This window comes from Parasteatoda tepidariorum, chromosome 7 (genome assembly GCF_043381705.1).
Source record: "Parasteatoda tepidariorum isolate YZ-2023 chromosome 7, CAS_Ptep_4.0, whole genome shotgun sequence".
In the NCBI taxonomy this organism is placed as follows: Eukaryota; Metazoa; Arthropoda; class Arachnida; order Araneae; family Theridiidae; genus Parasteatoda; species Parasteatoda tepidariorum.
In genome coordinates this window covers 49,284,563-49,305,773 of record NC_092210.1, presented here as the reverse complement: position 1 = coordinate 49,305,773, position 21,211 = coordinate 49,284,563, and the positions used below count along the sequence as shown (strand labels likewise).

The following is a 21,211-nucleotide window of genomic DNA, read 5'->3' as shown; positions in this document are numbered from 1 at the left end:
CACTTCTGTCAGGGCATTCAATCAAGTGCCGTAATATTGAGGTTAATACATTGATAGCAAAAGGTTGTTTAAACCATATTATTTTGAAATGGTTCCTGCTATGGTGTACTAGATTGGAAAAGAGTACCGGGGATGAAGTTTGAGGGTGCTATTTTCTTTTATCCTCCTGCCCTTTCATTGAGTTGTTTGCAAGTATGTATTATTGGGAAAGTTGGTTAATTTAAATATAGGCCCTAAAAATTAAAAAATATGAAATCCAAATTTATTTTTTACAAACAAAATTTAACAAAAATTCCTTTTCAGAAAAAGTTTGTACTACTACTACCATTATTTTACTATTTGTTCATTTGTCTCAAAATTACTGAATATTGAATAAATGAAACGGGAATTTTCAAAAATCGAAGATAAGTAAATAATAAAAATTTGTCTCTCGTATCACAAGATCCTAATTTAATAAATAATCAAAATTTCATGCAAAGAAATATATTATAAATAAAAAAAGATACGAAAAATAAAAAAGATCCCATTTTTGTTTTTTTCGCTACATATTTTCAAAACGAATTGGTTAATTTAATTTGATTACATGTTCATGTACAGCGCCTAAAATGAAAAATGGAATACCCTGATTAACCTTTGATCTAATAATAAGATTTTCAATTACCGTCTCTCGATCTTAATGTTTCAAGATAAATATGCTAATTAATTAGTTGTGTTGAGGCAATTTTTTTAAGTTACGAAATCAGACACAAAAACGTACCTTCTCTGAATAAACATACCTTTTTTGGATGGATTTGAATTCTTGTTGCTCAATATAATTTGTAGGTGCTTATTTCACATTTTGCGTATTTCGCCATACTTCGAGAACTTTATAAATGAACCGAAAATGTTTTGCACATAATTATAAAATTCTTTTATCCAACGATAATTACATGATATTCTTTTTTTAATAATCATTTATTTTTTTATAAAACTTTTAACTGTAAATTATAAAAAAAATTTACATCTTTTTAGGAAATGTAATTTTGTATGACAAATTACGAAATTTGAACAAAATTAGTTCAATAATTCTCGAAAAATAAAATTCTAAATACAGTGCACTCCCGATTATCCGGGTTAATCACCGGGACAGGTCGCACGGATAATCCGAAAACTCCTTTTTATTAAAGAAAAAATCAATACCAGTACAAAAAATAGAAAAATTACTGATACTTGCACGTTGTATAACATCAAATTAGGAATTTTCCTTTTAACGTTTGCTGCTTAAAAAAATTTTTAATGCAACTTTACCATATATTGACACATATTTTACAAACCGCAGTAATGTAAAATCCTCCCGTATAATCTAATAAAGTTTCCACAGAGCAGCAGAATGAGAAATTGTATTTCCCTCATTTACTACATCTTCTGCATCAGTTACTATCATCACTGTTTGATTTAACAAGTAACGATGTCATCATCTGTCAAATACAGGAAGACAGGCTCACACTTTGAAACTAATCTTCTAAATTTTCTTCATCAAAAATTTCGAAACCTTAGATTTATTTTGCTTGCTCAAGAATACTATTATCATATTGTTCTTGAATATCTAAAGATTGTTCATCAAGCGGTATGATCTTTCTCCACGATCGTAATAACGTAGATGATTTTACCTTTGACCATGCTGCTGATATTACATATACTGCAATCCAATAATATTGCTTCTAAAAATTTTTTAGTGTTATAACTTCATGAATCAAATTTTTTAATCGTAAAAATGTTTCTCGTCAAATTTTTTGTTTGACTCCGGAATGAGCACGGATAATCCGCAAACCGGATAATCCGCGCACGGATAATCGGGAGTGTACTGTATAACTTTTTCTTAATTTGATAACTTAGAAATTCAACAGATTGCTCACAAATTTGGTATTTTGCAATTGAGAATTACATTCTTCAAAATGATGTAAAAATTATATACCATTAAATTCAAAATGCTTTCGGCAAATATTAAATACGATGTTAAAATTGTATTAAATAATGTTTAGAAATTATTTTTTGCATGGAATTATCTTTGGGTAATCAAATTGGGCAAAAAATGTTTTTATTCGATTCGCTTAAAAAGTTCACAAATAAAAGTCGTATTAAAGAAATCCAAATTTTTGCAACTTTTCCGACCAAACTATTGGGATCATATTTATCCCCTTACATTTTGGGGATCAGTCATTAAAAAAAAAGGTATGTTTATTCTGAGATAGTATGTTTCTTGTATATGACTTTGCAAATTATATTTTGTAGAATTATATCATCTTCACTCATTAATTAGCATACTTGAAGTCAGGCCCTCGAACTATTCTACGAACCATTGGAGATCGAAATGAGCTACAGGTGGAGTAGAGTTGAACTCTCTCATAGGAGAAGGAAGTACATTAATTTCTCCCCCTCCCTGAAAATCCCTGAAGATAATCCGAAGACATATCATCGTAATTTCGATCCTTTGCAGAGGGGATGACTACCTTACTTTGGTATAGCCTGACGACCAGCTTGCAAAGAAGACCACTTCACGATCGAACAGTTTAACGAGGACCGATACCGCAATCCCTCGGTCCCTACGCAGGCTGATCAAAGTGGTCACCCATCCGCTTACTGACCTTTGCCAGTGATGCTTGTTTTCGGTGTTTTACTGGGAACCGTGTCTTTACTATCAGTTCACTGCTAGACGATTTTCAAATAGATTAAAAACTTTTAAAGTAGGAAACTATATGGAACTGAAAATTATATTGAACATAGTAATAAGAGAAAGCGTCATGGAAATTTAGAAAATAATTTTGACAAGTAAATACGAAAAATTTTAAGAGGAGACATTATAGCACATTTCTATACAGCTGAGAAGATGGGGGGAGGGTCAAAATATGGAACCTGTCTTCTCCCTCGATAGCGTATTCGAGCTACGCGGAAATATTTGTGATGTGTAGACACCTAGGCAGTGGACTGATCGTTAAGACACGGTTCCCAGCAGATCACCGAAGTCAAGTATCACTGGTTGCGGTCAGTGTGCATGTGGGTGACCACTTGGATCAGTCTGCGTAGGGACCGAGGGTGTGCGGTATTGGTCCTCGTTAAACTGTTCTACCGTAAAGTGCTCGACTTCGCGTGCAGGTCGTCGGGCTACCGAAGCGGGGGTGTCATCTCCTCTGCTGAGGATCTAAATTGTGATGGCATGTCTTCGGATCCTCCTCAGGGATGTTTCCCAGACCGTCGCTAATAGCCCATTGTGCAGCTCTAGTACGACGTAAATGAACAAATCAACAAATCAAATGTAGACATCTAAGTTATTAATAAGAAAGTGCATATTTATAATAGATAAGAGTATAATAATAGGTGGACTGATCGTTAAGACACGGTTCCCAATGGAACACTGAAGTCAAGCATCACTATCTGAGGTCAGTGTGGGGGGTTGGTGACCACTTGGATCAATCTACGAAAGGATCGAGGATGTGCGGTATTGGTCCTCGTTAAATTGTTCTACCGTAAGGTGCAGAGGATCAAAATTGTGATGCCATGCCTTTATATCATCCTCAGGCATGTTTCCCAGACTGTCGGCAATAACCCATCGTGCAGCTCTAGTGCGACGTAAATAAACTATAACAACGAAATTTTAATTTAAAAATTGATTTAATTTAAATCGATATTATCAACCAATCGATATTATTGCGTTCCAATCCATCTTGTCTCTCAGCCATCCCGGCATGAAAAGAAAAGATTGAAAGAATACAAGCGAAGGAAACGAAATAGGGGATGAATATGTGAACGAAAAAGGTTTAATCGTTTTTTTCATGCAGTTTTCCGCATTGGTTATAAAGCATTATTAATATTTTTAAATAGTTTAAACCTTTTCAACTGTATGACGCTGAACCGTTTTTTTTTCATTGTAGAAAAGTTGTACTGTTGACAACAACGAGTTGACAATTTGCGCTTGCATCACGCGCTCGAAGTTTAAAATCGAAATGAGCTAAAATTTTATTTATAATCAATTAAAAAAGCTATTAAATAACATTAAATATTTTTTACTCATGGTGGATATAACAGGAAATTGTTCTTTTGAGGAAGACGATGTAAGATTTAGATATGTTTCAACCATATTTGCTCTATTTCTCTAAAAAAGTGTATTTTTATTAACTAAGTCTATATTTGATTTTTTTTTTTTTTATAAATGGTTTGACGATGTGGTTATTTTTGGCTATTTTAGTTTTCTATTGTTAATGGTTGCAAATATGTTTTGTAAAATATTCACTATTCATCTTGTTATTTAAAGATGTTATAAGAAATTATATGAATATGAGATTAAATTTAATTTGTAAAACTTTTGATTGCTATAAAACTTTTAAGCGTGAAATTTTTGCTTGTTTGCTTGAAATCGGAAATAACGTTTCTCTAGTATTTTTAACTTAACATGGTGAGTATTGGTGAGAAGAGCATTAAATTTTTTTTTTATAGCTTTTATTCTGTTAAATTACTATTGTTTGAAGTATTAATAATTTGAATGAAATACTTAGTGAGACATAAATTAAATCAGCATTTTTTCCTTTAAAATTCATAGCTACCATTAAATTATTTTGTACTATTAATAATTTAAAATATTCTCAGTGGTAAAGACATATTGCAATATAAATAAATTTTAATTAACTAATTAAGAAGTATAATTGTCATAAATGCCTCAAATGAATTAAAGATAAAGCTTTTAGATATAATGAGTATTTTTGAAATATGTTAATACTAATTAGAATAATAATTTTAATATGAATATAAAGGTAATATTGTAGAAAAAATTAATTATAAATTAAAAAAAGGATTACTGATAAATTTAAAGATAATTGCGTGTAAAAAATGTAACAATTTCACATTATTTATTAGAAAAAGAAAGATTTAATAATTATTCTCACATCTACAGCTAACCATATTTTTATGAGGCATTTTTAATTTTTTTAGCTTTTAATTTCAGTTACTTCATTTTAGAGTTATAGAATAGTAAAGTTCTTGAATACAAAGTTGAATATAATATAATTATTTGTGCACAAGAACTAAAAGATATCATTAGTAAAATAAAAATGTTTTTTAATTTATTAACTTGGGCTCAAATATCCATATCTTGATCTATCGCACCAACAACTATTGCCAATTCCCCAAATGGATTTTAAATTTGCATTTATTTATTATTTTTTTTAAAAAAAAGAAACATGTAAAGGTTTGTCGGATGTCTCTGAGAATTCTACTCTTCAAGTTGCTTACCTTGTGTAATGTATTTTTTTAGTTTCTCGCAGGTCGCTGCCCAGAAGTTGTCAAGACTTGTCTTTTTTTTTTTTTTTTTTTTTTTTTTTTTTTTTTTTTTTTTTTTTTTNTTTTTTTTTTTTGTCATAGATCATGATAGAGATATATTCCCATAAACTTAGATTTTTTTGATTCAAACGTAGGCATTTAAAAATATTGGGCAATTTAAACTAAGAAGGATTCCTATAGATTTTCTATTGACATGGGAAACATTGCGTAAAGTTCATGTTTTGATAAAATAAAAGTAGATATTGTTACTAGTATGCAGTGGCGTAGCGATGGGAGAGCAAGGGGGGGCATCATGCCCCGGGTGCTACTCACAAGGGGCGCCAAATGGTCAACAAAACAAAATTGTTGGATAATTTTTATTTTAATTTATTTCTGGAAAATATATTTTAAATTTAGTGCCAGTGCAATATAATAAATGTTAATTCGTAAATAAAAAGGAACACTAATCAAACTGTAATAATATATTAATAATAGAAATGACACGTCTTTTCTAATGGCAGGGCTGACTCGACCTGTGTCTGTCAGCACTTCCTTATGGCATCTACGCTGTGTGGTTACATATATTATCTCCAAATATTTACAGGGTGCTCCAATTCTGTTTCAATATATACTAACTTTTAGTTTCATAACTTTATTTCATTTCTGATATGAAATCTTAAGGAGCAATGATCGTGTGCAGCTCAGATTACAAGATCCTAGAATGAATTTTAGAGAAGCGTTCCATGATCTTGAATCATTGGCAACTGAACTAGCCGAAATTCGAGACAAGCTCTGTGAAGAGGCAATAGAAAAAGCGAAGTCTCTTTGTGAAAAATGGGATATTGATGCAACAATATGTGTAAGAAGACGCCGCAAAATGCCCGGAGAATTGGCTAGAGATGTCAGTCTTTCCGCAGAAAGTGAAATTTCTCGCGTTATGAAAAGTGTTCTTGATCGTCTCCAACAAGAAATATATACACGATTAAGTGACCTTAATTTCAAATTTGGATTTCTACTAGACGTTGAAAGCTTATTAAACAAGGATAATGTTGATAACGACCTTGAAATTTTTTAAAAATATTTGGGTGAATTTTATAATACAGATTTCAATGGAATAGAACTCTTTATCGAAGTATGTGACTGCAAAATGTTACTCCGCAGTAGAAAAGAAATTGAACTTAAAACTCCATTAGAATCTCTTACTTTTATTATCCCATATTGAGAAGATGTTTTTCCAAACCTAAGAGTGGCACTTCAAATACTCCTGACTATCTCAGTATCAATTGCTAGCTGCGAATGGTCATTCAGCAAATTAAAATTAATTTTGACATATCTACGATCAACGATGGAACAAGATCGCCTAAGTGACCTAGTATTTTCAAGTGTGGAAGGAAAAATTTGAAATTATCAACTTTGATGATATTATTGATAAATTTGCTTCATCAAAAGCGGAAAATTTATGCATAGTAATTAGTTTTATTAATGTATTATAATCATATTATTGAATATATGTATCTCCTTAGAGATAATAAATATTTACTTTTTTATTGTTTTTAAAACTGCATGTTTTTAAAATATTTCTTTATAAATATGTAAAATAAATAATGGGTATCTTTTGAACTAATTCTAGATGATCATATACATTTCAAAATCTAGTCTTGTTTTCTCAACTACATTTTTTGTCTCAAATTTAATGCCTAGCTTGAGCCTATGACTTTATTTATTTTACTTAATTTATTTATTACTTTGCGAGTATATTTTACTTACAATATTAGATGGTTTTTGAGTGGGGGGGGGAAAGGTATTGTGCCCCGGGCGCGAGTTAAGCTCGCTATGGCACTGCTAGTATGGTTATTGTTGAAGTTGCAAGTTTATCGTAGAAAAAAGAGCTGAAATTTGTGAGAAATTTGAAAAACTTCCAGGAATACAGGTATAAAAAAAAATAGGTCATGGTCAAAAAAGTCGTACTAAAAGTCATGGATATGGTACAAATAACAAAATAAAAGAGTTGAAAAATTATATTAATATTAATTTTATGTAATAGTAATATTTTTATTGAAATGAATGAAATATTGTGCAATGATAAATTATTTTCATTATCGTTTTAACATTCGTCAAATTTTCATTGGACGGATTTGACATTTTCGCAAAGGATTTGAAATTTTATTCGTCTAATGCAATAATCTCAAGAAAAATCCACTTAATTAGCAGTATTCGGATCATACCTGAATTATTTTCTTATAATTTTGATTTAGACATTTTGAAATGTTTAATTAGTTATACATCTTCAATTTTGAATGTTCAGAAAGTACTAATTACTGTTAAAAATTAAATAAAAAATTTAAAAATATAAATCTCCCGTTTTTAAAATAATTTTGCTGAATTTGTACAATTTAGAAAAATTTGCAGGTTTTAGTAAAAACATTAATAATTCACGGGAATTTATGTTGCAACAAATTTGCAACCTTAGCAATTGTGAAGGTTGCATAATTCTTTTTAACACTCTTGATACTTGAGCAAATTTCTTTATAATGCCTCAAAATTTAATTTTGTTTTCCAGGGATCTGCCTAGGCCTAATTTACTACCGTTTAGCGGTACCTTCACAAATTCAACTTTGGGAAAAACGGTAGTTTCACAAATTCAACTTTACAAAAAACAATAGTTTCACGAAATACTTTTTCTTAAAATTTTATTTTTGTATCCCTTAAGAAACGATAAATTCTTATTTTTACCATATTTTTGTGTTGATTTTTCAATATAATTTTTAATTTTTCACAAATTATGTCTAAATTTTAATCATTCTGTGTTTTAAAATGTCTATCGATAAGTTAAGTTGTCTGCATTAGTTTTGTATATTTTCTTTATTATACCTGGGATCAAAAGATTCCAGTGATCTCATTTATTGATGATATTTACTAAAAGCTTGATCTATCATTAATTTTTCTTAATCAGGAGTTCTTTGCTGATGCTTTACGAAGTATATCTGAGATCGAAGCATCTTCACAGAAAGTGGCAGAAGAGAGTAACTCAGTGAAACTGAGAAATGAGTTACTTCCATCTACACACCAAAATCAATTAAAAAACTATCATTCCGAAATCTCTAGTTCCTATAAAAAAACTGATTTTTGTGATATCAAAAACTCTGATGATTATCATGATATTAATCCTGATATAAATTACTCAAGTTTTGTTCAAGATGAAAATTTCAGTACTAATCACCGTTTTTTTCCTGGATATACACCAAAAGCAATTAAAAGAAAGTTTCCAGGCCCAGCTGGAATTTTCTTTGATGAGGTAGTAGTTTATTAATTCTTTGGAAAATTTATAATACAATATTCAAGATACAGTAGAAGATGTATATAATTCAATTCTATATATTCGTATTTAAAAAGTTAAGCAAGCAAAATGGATTAATTTGCTTCCTGCTAATTCTGCAAAAAATTTCAGTTTTTTTGTATAAATAATAAATAGGTATAAGTGCAAATTTTGTGTTTTTAAAACTATTTACAAATATTAAAGCATTTAGTATAAAATTATTAAAGCATTTTAAGATTGATCTGTCTCAGACTAATATTGCCATATTTAGAAAGTTTAAAGATAAGTATAATGATCTATTTGTTAAGAAATCTGTCTCAGACTAATATTGCCATATTTAGAAAGTTTAAAGATAAGTATAATGATCGATTTGTTAAGAAATTCCTTAAACCGCTAAGCCACAGATTTCAAGATTTGCGTTATAAAGATCTTCTACTATATTATATTAATTTTTTTTAAATCCCTTTTTAGATTTATATGTAATATTTACTTTTATTTAATATACATTTAGTATAACAATTTATTTAAATTTACTTTTATCAAATTAAACTTTTGAATATTTTTTTTTTCACTGAAGACTAATTTAAGTTTCTTATTTTTTATCCAAATTTTTGCTTAGAGGAGGGAAATAAGCATAAATTCACTTTTAAACTGGCATTCAAATAAGCATAAATTGTCTGAAAGTAAATTGAGCTATTTTTGAGGTAGTTTTGTTGCTAACCTAGAACAAAAATGATATTTATAATTGCAAGGATTAGAAAAAGAGGGATATTTTGATAAATAAGTTAGCAAGAACTGAATTTACCTCTTAGATTTCTTAATTAATTTCTTAGGATTATTTATTTCATATCTTTGTTTGAGTCTAAAGTTTACATAGTTGCATAAGTTTTTTCTTCTTCATAAATTCTGAGAATTAATTGTTCTAAATTGTGTAAAGAAAGCATTTTACAATGTAGTATAATATTTTTAAATAGTGCATTTTGATATGTATAACTTATCACATTTTATATTTCAATTAGCCTCCTAGAAAAGTGTCAGTTGGTAGTTCTGATGTTTCCGAGATCTTTAAGCCTACTGATTTGGAAGTTGAAGTAATGTTTCTGTTCCTAGCAAATTATTAGCTCTTTTATCAATTAGTATTTCATTATGTTATATGACATATGTGTGTATATATATATATATATATATATANCATATATATATATATCTAACAAAAAACAGCCTCAACTAAACTTTTTATGTTATTCCTTTTCTATTAATCTTTTTCTTAATTTATTGTTCAAAATGAAACGCTCTTTCTCACACTTAAAAATTCTCTTCCTGTGTTTTAATCTATTTTTAGTTCAAGTATGCCCTAATTAACATTTTGACATTTTTCCCTTTGTGGGAAAGACGTTTTCCCTGGACCTATTTAACAGACCAATTATAATTTCTCTTTTTTTTCCTTATTCTCTTAAATGAAATATTTTACGGATTTACTTTGCAAGAGTTTTCCTAACTCTTATTGAGGAGCGCATTTTGTGTCACTTGGATGATTGCTGTCTCTCTAATAGTGATTAAATAAATATTGGTGCCCTCTTTCCCTGCCTAAGACCTGTTTTTATCCTTCCTCTCGGCAACGACTTTAGATATTTAAATCTTGATAAAGCAAACTAAAATTTAAAGTTAAATGTACAACATAGTATTTTTCATTTTTATATAATTAAGATACTTTTTTTCAATACTTTCTGAAATATCATTGAATGCCGAATTTGTAAACACCTTAAAGGCATTTTAAAGCGTGCGGCGTCAGCTTGAGCAAGTTTTCGGCTTTCTTATCGTAAATATTTTGAATACCAGCCTGACGTAGATTAGATTTGTTTGAACTCTAGCATACCTGAGATTTAACATAATTGGTTAAAGCTAAAATTTTTTAAAGATATAAGGCCGAAACTCGTGGAGATATAATATACATTATTTTATATTTTTTTATACTGTCTGTTTATTTGAAGGTAGTTAAGCATATTAAAATTTTTCAAGAGCCTAAAAATTTATTTAAGCCAAAGAACCTGTGCTGGAGTAGGGCTATTGTATTGCGACTGTCTCATCTCTAAATGGCATAAAAACATTTTGTATTGGTATCATAATAGCCAACAGATGTTGCTGTCAATAGCAGTTTTCCTACTAGGATTGAACTGGGTAGATATGAATAAAATACTTATGTCCAAACTTGTCATATTTTATATATGACATGGTACACTAAAAACAGCAAATAAAGTGCACTCTTTTTTTTTTTTTAATATTCTTTTTTCTCCTCAAATTAAAATCATATGAAATTCTTTTTAAAGTTAATTTTTCCCATTTTTTTTTCAATACTGTCTATGCATGGTTAAATATTGCTTAAATTATTAATAGCAACTCGTGTTAATATAATTTATGGTTATCAGTTTATCATATTTGCTATACTCAAATTAGCTTATATTTTTTAGGTAGTAAAATTGATTGCATTTATGTAGTATACAACCAATTCTTGATTAAATATTTAATTTCAAAACTTAAAAACGTAATATGAGATGATACCCACGAGCCTAACTGCTAGCTTAAAAGCCTAAAATTTATCTTTATTTTTTATGTGAAAAATATTTACCTTGTTTTAGTATAGCTAAAAAATATAACAATATTAAAATGCTGTTATATTTTTCATTATTGTATTAAAAGTTCAGTTTTTTTAAAAAAAAATTTGTATTTCACAATATTTATAATTGTTTATATTTTTGTAGCCAATAAAAAGCTCTCAATTTTCTGTTGAAGAGTTGCTGGCGGCTCCCTCGTGGAACAAACTTCAACTAGATGTTTCATCCAACCACAGTTTCCTCTCAAATGCTCAAAACTTCAGTGTTCAACAAGTTCGAAGTGATGTAAGTAGAAATGTATAAAATAGTAATTAACTCATGTAAATTATAACAATAGTGTAACAAAATGAAAGCTGCTGTAGATACAGTGTTACCATGTTTTACTTAATTTTCTTTTATGTCTGTTTGTATCTTTGTTTGCGAAACACAAATTTTGCTATTCAAAATTCAACAACTTTCTGATTAGTCTCAAATTTCTAATGGGGAACTGGATGCCTATATAGGTTTTAATCATTTCTTAATCACTACAAGCAGAATATATTCGCAATCAACTGCTTATATTTCAATTGAAGCCCTGTGTTCAATGACTACACAAGTTGTAATTAATTCCTGAATGAGACCAAGCTAAAATTATTGCTAATCAAAGTCTGTGCTGAATGACATTACAAGTTTCAATTAATCCTAATTGCTTGTAGCAAAATTAATTACTAATCCCAATTTTTACTTTTCTTTCTGACTAGCAAGATAATTCATTAATCATTCATAGCAAAACGGGGAGAAAAAAAAATGTGTTTTGTAAAAATAAATATCCAATGTATTATTTGATAGAATGCATTGCTATGCTGTTATAAATGTTACCAGAAAATTCCACATGAAGTCTCTGTACACTTTTCCATTTTTATATATCCGTCGTTGAACAGCCGACCCAATTTTGGGATTACGATTAATAACGTTCGACTCCATAGTCTTGTAATTTTGAACCATTCCAGACGACAAGGAAACTCCTGAATTAGTATCCCCAGAGATATTGATTTGTTATGGGAACATGGAGAACTCGACAGATTTAACATGCATCAATCACCATTTACTACACGGGGAGTCTTGGGCTGCCGGGGATAGAATTTATCACTGATCAAAATTTTGACTATTTAACAGCATAAACAAATCAACAGATACAAAGCTAAAACAAAAGAAATAATAAAATGAAAATGTTTTAATATTCATGGTTTTCAAGTGATTAAAAGAAAAAGTTTTTTTTTTCAATCCTAATACAAAACAATGTTAGGGTGCATCATTTTATCCATAAACTTTATCTATGTAAAATCAGGATGACCACAGAACTAGAAAAATCAGGGAATTAAATTTAAAAACCTCCCCCCCCCCGCCCAAAAAAAATCAGAGAATGTATTAGTTAAGTTTTTAGGTACCTAAAATTGGAATTTTCTTTCCCTCTTCAAAAAATTAGTCTTGTAGTAATCTTTTACTTTTATTAAGTCATTTATTTTCTACTCTAATAGTTTTTTTTATAAGTGTTTTGTAATGTATTTTACGTTTAAGAATAATACACAGCTGAAAATTAATAATGGGAAATTTTTAAAAATCATTCTGGAATAAGCACAAAATGTTGGGAAATTTTTTAAGTTAGTTTTCACATAAGGTGTGACAGATACAAAATAATTTTTTTCATTTTTAATAATTTGAAAAATTTTATTTTTAAAGCTTTTTATTTATATGATTGAATATTTCTGAAGAAAATGTTAAAAAAACATTTTGAAGAAACAAATTTCAGGGAATATCATCTTTTAATTATCTTCTATTATGGAAGTTTTGTTGGTAATTTGTATTAAGCCAAATTTTTAATGCCTATTTATTTTGTATTAGGAAGGCTTACATCATTCTAAAAATATTTTTTCAACTAATATTTGAAATTGTTATTGGCTATTAATGATATTCTCTATTTGTAGAATTTTTTATATTTTTTAAAATAGCTTCCATTTTAAGAAAATAAGATTTTACAAAATTGCAATACAGGACTGATAATTTTATGAAATAAATAATATTTACTCACGTCATGCCAGTCTTTAAAATGGTACCATATATTTGGTGTTTGATTTGTTTATTTGTTTTAAATGACTTTTAATAAAATTTTATTTTGTTGAAAAAGTGATTGAAGAATTAAATTTCTACTAATTATCCTGAATTTATTTATTTTAGACTTCAAAGAAAAAATTGCCAAAACATATAGTTGTTCCAATTCTTTGTCTGTATATAAAGCAATTTGACTCTGAAGAACCAGTATCAATTTATATGGATGACACTGGTTAGTTTTGCATGCATATTTGAATGTTATTAAAGAGAAAAATATTCAGATAATTTTGAATTTTTCTATAACATTTCAGGTGAAATCACAGGAAAAGTTGATAAAGAAGTTCTTGAACATTACAGAAATTATATTAAAACTGGAACTTCCCTAGTTCTGAAAAAAGTAATACTTTTCAATAATATAAAAATGAATTTTTTAATGCATATTTTGTTTTTATTGTTATCACTATGGATTATATATGTACAGTGCACAAAAAAAAGTCACCTAGAATAATTTTTATTTCAATTATCGGATTCCATGAGCTAAGTGTATATCTTAATGGTTCCTGAGAATGACATCAAATATGCAAGTTATTGTTAAGTGCTAACTGTTAAGTTATGAAAACAGATACAAAAACATATATTCTTTGGATAAACATATTTGGATGTGATATATATATGTTACGGGATGTAATTATTTAGGTCAGTATTCATAATGCTTAGTTATTATGAATAATGACCATTAAAATTGGGCAATTTGATAAATTTGAATTACTTTACGATAATTTCTCACAATGCCCGGTCATTATAAATACCGCTATTATTTCTTTGGGCACTTTGATTAATTGACAGCAATGGGACAACCACGTGCGTGTGGTGTGATTCTGACTGGCCAATGTTCACCGGTGAATGTTGACAATCAAATTAGTCGCTTTGGTGAATGTCCAAAATATTTATTACATCCAATTTGATACTAATTTATTCGTGGATATAATTTTTATTCGATATTATAATACTTATGACGATAGATTAGAACAAACATCAGTGTTTGGAGTATCGGGCAGTGGCATTTGACCTTAAAAAAACATCAGTGTAGGGTATACCGGGTAGAGACCTAGTATGACTAGACCTTCGGTAAATGTCCGAAATATATACTAGGTCTAGTGCCACTTTTGCTATAGCTTAAATATTTAAAAAAAATTAAGCAAAGCGTTTGAATCAATTTTAAACTGATACCGAAATTATTACTTTAAAATTAAAAAAAAATTAATAAAAACTGTGCTGGATAAGAGTAATTGAAGTAGTTGCAATCTTACAGTTCAACTACTTCATCTTACAGTGCAAGTGCGGGAAAAAATTTAAAAAAAAATTATCCAGGTGCATCTAAAAGTGGATGAATATCCCATGACACCCTGTGGCTGTGTGTGACACAAATTGCCTACTTGACTTTTTGCATTATACATAATGACCGGGCAATGTAATAATTGCAACATAATTTATCATTTTGTCATATCCTTTTGGGCACTTTTTAAATTGCCCGGGCATTATAAACAATGCCCAATTATTTACATTGCCCATGACATATATATATCACTTTATTTGGCTTTATGACCCTTGAAATATGGGGCTAGCCTCAATCTGGAAATCATGACTCTTATAGTTTTGTCAGGAGAGTGGATGTAAGTTAGAATGTTAATACCCTTTATGTTGTACCCTGTATTGTTAAGATAATACCCTTAATGGTATGTTCCTTTAATTTTTGTGTTTTTGATCATATCTTTGAAACTAATTGAGCAATTTCAAAAAAAAAATTTCTCACAGAATATAGTTTCATGTGAAAAATAAATTCTAATAATTTTTTATTATTTAATTTAATAACGGATGGAAAAATTTTGAATTATGAGGCCTACGTTTTTTTTTAAAACACATTAATCTACATATTTTTCTATAGAAAAATCTAAAGTTTAAATTGTTTTTAAATAGTGAAAGCTGTGAAAAAATACAATTGTTTTTAAAAATCTAATTTAGTGACAATGAAAAAATATATAAATAGAGCAATTAATACCTAAATGTAGTAAACTTACGAGAAACTTTACTTTAAGCTTAGCGTAAATCCAATTTATGATTTTTCATTGTTTTTTAACGATATCATTTTATCTTAATTATAAAAGATATCTGCTAATTTACACTTAATTTAGTAAAGAGATTTGAATTAAATATTATATTTAACGATTGTCAAGTTTTATAAAAACATGTTTTTGATTGAATGTGGTTATGCATCTGCTTTATTTTATTTTTTAGTTGTGTGCTTTAGTATGCATATATTTGGAATGATATATTTTTAGAATTAAGCAATAAAAGCTTAAACAAAGATACTTGTTTTGCGAAAGGTATCTTTATAGCTTCTAAAATCAAACTCTCGTAACATCAACAATGATTATATGAAATGGTGTTAAGTCACTCCTAAGAGTAATGAGTAGAGCCCGGATTTTGATGACCTAAAAAATCTCAACTAATGCCCCTAAAAAGTGCAAAAAATGCCCTTAATAAAGGCAAAAAATGCCCTTAAAAATCCAAAAATTGCGCAAAAAATGCCTTAAATAAAGTAAAAATATTGAATTAAGAAAATTTTTTGCTCTTTAAAATTATTATGAGTCATTTAAAAACTATAAACAATGCAATACTTGTTCTACGCTCATTAAAGTTTGAAAAATTTGTTTTATATCCTAAAATAACAAAAAAAAGGAAAATATATTGACACCAAAATATTTTTATTTTGTATCGAAACTTTAATGGATATAACAACTTCCATCTCATAATATTACTAAATATCAGAATTACATTGGATTATTATTTTTTTTTGTTGATAATTTGAAATGTAAATGAGCGTCTCTTGTCTGAAAGTAAATTTTCATTCCTGCAGAAGCTTCTTTCAACGTCTACTGATGTTATAGGTGCGTACATGAAAAAGACGGTCTCACTTGCTGACAATTCTTCTTCAATTTGAAAAGATTTTACTTCACCTGTTAATATTCTATAGATTTTCTTGATTGTTTGGAAGCCAGTGTAATAATGAAAATTGATTAAAAAAATAATAAAAATTGGAAAAAATTAACAAAAAACTTTAAAAAATGCATTAAAATGCAAAATACGCCCCAAAATTTTTAAGAAAAATGCCCTATAAATCTAAAAAAATGCTCTAAAAGACAAAAAACGTCCAAAAATGCAAATGTCATCAAAATCCGGGCCTTAGTAATGAGTTACCAAACATCTAGAACTGCTGAATATATAGCCAAAAATTTTAAAAGTTTTAAAGTATCTCAGTATCTAATGTATCATCCTAAACGTCTTCATTTTAAAATTAAATTTTGCAAAGCTATTTAACTAATTATTTGATTATTTACATTTTTAAAATTTTCCTTTTTGCCACTGCATAGATTTTTTTTATAAAACACTAATATATTTTGTTCCATTTTTATTAGTACTTAAATTCAAGTTTTTTTTTATTTATTTAAATTAAACATTCCTTTGAAGTTCGCTCAAAAGTCTCAGATCTAAAGCCAATGAGCTGAGAATTAAACCTTGTTAAGAATTTACATTTTTGCTATTTTAAAATTTACACACCACATTAATTAAGAGGAAATTTTTTATTTTAATGTTTTTTTTATTTGTTAGATTTAAAAAAATAAATACATATTAGTACAACTCAAGACACTATAACAGTTTGCTTGGTTTTTTAAATAAACAAATTTGAACTACTATTTTATTTTGACGTTTTAACCTATTCCTCTGCAAACTTTAAATAAGCTTTTCTTTTAGAAAAAGATAATTTGTAAAAAATATACCCAAAAAAGTTGTTAAAAATTATTTTTCAACTGTAGCACAATTCATAAGAAATTATTGCAATATAATTTGTTTTCTGGAAAAGGCCTCACTGCACCTTATGTTTTATAATTCGCAAAATTAATACAAGCTTTGCTAATGAAACAATTTTTGAAAATAAATTAAACTTGCTAGAACTTAATTTTGTTTAATTTTAGAGATTTATTGATAAAGGTGTGTTCTTCAAACCTTTTTTTTTTTTTTTGTTCCATTTGAAATGTAAATCTAGATATATTATTATAATTAACTTAGTTGGTTGAAAGCTGGTAAAGCCAATTAAAATTTGTCCTATAGATTTCCAACGGTATATATTTCATTTGCAATGTAACAACCATATTCAGGTTGCAAATAAGATTTGTTTGAGCTTATTGAATTTACATGTGCAATTTTTCTCAACACCTAGTTTTGTTCTTTTAATATTTAGTCTGTTTTTCTTTCATAAATTAGATTTATTTCTACTTTTTAGATTACATTTGTATGTAATGTTATGCTGTTAGAAAAGACAAATTTAGTATCCATATATCTTGATGACGGAACTGTTCATCATATACAAAACTGGGATAGTATAGTTGAAGAATCTTTAAATGGTTGCATTTTTCCAGAGACTCCAAAACTTTTAAAGAAGTCTGGGAAACTACATCATTCAAAAATTACACCAACCTTAAAACAAACACTTAACAGAAACGATGAATTAACACCATCATCAGGATCTCGAACATTTCTACCCATAAGGATATCCCATGCTAATGTCAATTCTCCTTCAAACTCAAATGTAATTAATCATTCAAATAGGTCAATTGATGCAGCAAATTTGAGTCATCCTGATTTAGAAATGGGTAAGTATTTATTACTGTAAAATTTATCCTTATGGTGTATTAATCTTTTTGTTGTCTATAAACTAAAAGTAACTTGTTAAGGGTGTTCTAAAAGTGACATAAGAAGATTGGAAATGTAGTTAGCTGCGTTCCGCTCAGGAAATGGGCTGATTTATTTTTTATCAAGTTTCATGTTTAGTTACTAAGTCCATCAACAAGTGGCACTGTTGAGAACAATTATGAAACTTTCATTTCAAAAGAATGATCATTTTCAATAACTATGCCACACTGTAGTTTTTGTACTCAAAAGAGCATATTCTCTCCCTTTAGGGTTTAGTTATATTATTAAAACAGTTGTTGATGGGTGTTTAATAAGAAATGTTTGAGGTCAGTTTTGTTGAATTTGATCTTATTGCTTTTTTGTAGTAAAAGTAGTGTGTCAAGGGAGCCATGAAAGTTATGGATTTATTATTTTGTGATACTGTCCACTACCTACAAACTACCTTTGATATAATTCCAGTATTTTATACTGGCAACCCTCCTTTTCTATAGTACCGCAGTAAAATATATAGTATTTCCAAAACAGTTTTTTAAATTATTGGTCATTCAAACTATTGACTACTCAGTATAACGTGGGTAACATAACAACTTAATCAATGTACTTATTGTTATTGTGAGCTATAGGTAGTTAAAAAAAAAACTAACATTAAGTGATTTTTATATTTTATTTAATGTGCTTGTAATGATGAATTATAATGAATAATTATTGAAAAATGGCGGAGAGAAAACTACTAACTAAGAATTTGATTTTATACAAGCAATATGGGAGCAGGAAATAACACCTAAGGAAAAGGAAATGAGTATAGCCTGTGTAATACACAAGAAAGGAGATATACTTGGGTGTTACATTGCATAGAGGAATCGGCTTATAGTGTTATATTGTATAGAGAAATCGGCAAGTTTAAGTATTTTCAAATATTCTATTTAACAGATTTTCTGCAGCTATAGATCAGATATTCAACATCTGACAGATTATGAAGACAAAAGAATTTGGTATTGATACACACCACTGCGTAATCTAATTTAAAACTTCTTATAGTTTTAATCAAAAGGCTCCCATAGCAGAGTTTGAAATTCCAGGCAAGTTGTTAAGCCTCATATTAAATGAAACTAAAATCATAATCTAATACAGAATAGTTTATGGTAATGAAGAAGTGTGTTTGACAGAAGGATGCACCAACGTGCCTTATTTTTAATAGAATTAAAAAAAAATGGTTAGAGATTCCAACATCAAAACCAGAGAAAAGAAGCTTTCTTATCTTTAGAAAAAGAGTCTCTTATGACGGGCCTCAGAATTAATGAGATACATGCCTTGCACAAAATCTTGAAAATCTACTTCAAAAGTGAGGAGTATAACTGTGAGGCAGTTGATAGCTTCACTCATCTAGGCTTTGAAATTAACAACAGAAATGATATCACTTTTGAAATTAAAAAAGAATTACTATGTCCAACAAATGTTTTAATGTAATACGGAAATCGGACGTTATATCAAAAGAAAGACGAAGTTTTATTGTATTAAGATCTATTTCCACATTTTATTTTATAACCGTCGTTGAACAGCCAAACTAATTTTGGGTTTACGACTACTCATGTTCAAATTTGTAGCCTTGTAATTTTGACCCCAATCCAGACCCTGGATCAGTACCCCCTGATGTATGATTTGTTATGGGAACATGGAGGACTATTTACTACACGGCGAGTCTTCGGCCAGTGAGGACCAAACCCCCAACGGTTGGACATGGGCGCCTTACCAACCAGATTATCCTGGCCCTGCACATATGCATGAACTAAGCAACAATACTAAAGAAAACAAAATCAGTATCGATTTTAAGCATCAATTATTTAGATTTAGACATGCATTTTAAAATGACCATAAATGAAGCTTTAAGACATCTCTTTCTACTTTCTTCATTTTAAAAATACGAGCGAGCTCAAAGCTTTGAAAGGAACAGTGAGTGCAGTGCCAGGTGTTGAGTTGTGCAAGGGGTGGATCCCCTAGTTAATAGTATTTCATTTAAGAGTTTTACTATTTTCTATGTAGCTGATAATATTTCGTCCATTTTGGAAGTAATATGACCGAATCAAAATTCTGTTTTTCTTTATAAGCATATTACTAGAGAAATTTTTCCTTAATAATTTGATTTAAAAATATTAAAGAGTTCAGAATAATTTTTTTCTGTGTATTAAATAGATGCATTCGAAATTTTCAAACTAAACTATAAATAATGGATTTTTTTAAAAAAAATACAATTTAAGTAAAAATTTTTGAACTTAGGGTTATCAAATGAAGTTAGGAAATACATATCTTCCTAAATATTTCATATTTTCTGTCATCCACTACAGAGCAAAACAAAAATTATGTCGTGAAACGCCTAAAATAGCAAAAATTGCTTTTTTTTCTCTTTTCTATATTGAAAATAGATAAAATACTTTTCGTAAGTAAGTTTTTGCAGAAAATTTAAAGAATTATTTTATGATTGAAAATGTTAGTGCACAGTTTTCTTAGAGTGGCATTTAAAATAAAATTTTCTTTTCGCTGCAGTTTAAGCTCTCTTTTATATCATTCTACAAATAGATACAACATCAAATTTTTAGAGTTGGAAAGGTCAGCAAAATTGCAATTTAAAATTTTTCTACTGAGCATGCCTAGTTTCCTTATTGAAAATGCAGTTTTTTTTATGCATTTAAATTTTTTTTAGATGATTTTGATGAACTTTTGGGAAATCTTGATGAAGAGACTTTTTGTGAGGATTTATGAAGATTTTTAAAAATGAAGTTACAAGCTATGTATATTTATTTTCAATTGTTAAAGCTGATCAAGAAAGAGAATTATTTTTGTTTCTAGCTGCAATGCATCCAAGAATCTGAGTTAATGTATATATTAAGTGAAAAGAGTATTTTCATTTACATAATAAAAATGTATTATATCTAGTTTCTTTTAAGCACTCTACCATGCATCTGAAAATTTCAAATTAAATTCTTCAAGCAAGTCAAAAGTAATTTTTATAAAATTCAGTAAAAATTCTTCTTCTATAACGGAAAAAGCGAAAGTTGTTACTTTTATTAACTATTAAATAAATTTAATGGGTAATAGGCATTAAATAGGTTTTTTATGTGTTTAGATATGGGCTAAAGTGATTTTTCAAAAAAAAAAA

The 21,211-nt window shown here is 28.5% G+C and overlaps 1 protein-coding gene across 3 annotated transcripts; it reads left to right on the top strand.

The window, feature by feature from the left end:
* The first annotated feature begins 3,752 nt into the window (after positions 1–3,752).
* On the top strand, positions 3,753–20,987 carry LOC107448801 (homologous recombination OB-fold protein). 3 transcript variants are annotated; one of them, XM_016064141.3, is made up of 8 exons: positions 3,753–4,088; positions 8,243–8,584; positions 9,625–9,696; positions 11,365–11,502; positions 13,432–13,537; positions 13,617–13,702; positions 17,648–18,017; positions 20,756–20,987. In XM_016064141.3, the coding sequence occupies exons 1-8, from the start codon at positions 4,047–4,049 to the stop codon at positions 20,812–20,814; spliced, it is 1,215 nt and encodes a 404-aa protein (XP_015919627.1). In that variant the 5' UTR covers positions 3,753–4,046; the 3' UTR covers positions 20,815–20,987. The 3 variants fall into 3 exon arrangements, with proteins under 3 accessions (XP_015919627.1, XP_042901630.1, XP_015919628.1); XM_016064142.2 differs by lacking the exon at positions 3,753–4,088 and adding an exon at positions 4,412–4,429; XM_043045696.2 differs by lacking the exon at positions 8,243–8,584 and having other exon boundaries at positions 3,911–4,088.
* Positions 20,988–21,211: the final 224 nt, after the last annotated feature.

What these genes read in the sequence shown, in the direction of transcription:
- LOC107448801 (XM_016064141.3), top strand. Translation starts at nt 4,047, where the DNA reads ATGGTGGATATAACAGGAAATTGTTCTTTTGAGGAAGACGAT. An exon ending in CTGGAATTTTCTTTGATGAG is followed by an intron (nt 8,585 to 9,624) that starts GTAGTAGTTTAT and finishes TATTTCAATTAG; the next exon opens with CCTCCTAGAAAAGTGTCAGT. An exon ending in AATTTATATGGATGACACTG is followed by an intron (nt 13,538 to 13,616) that starts GTTAGTTTTGCA and finishes ATAACATTTCAG; the next exon opens with GTGAAATCACAGGAAAAGTT.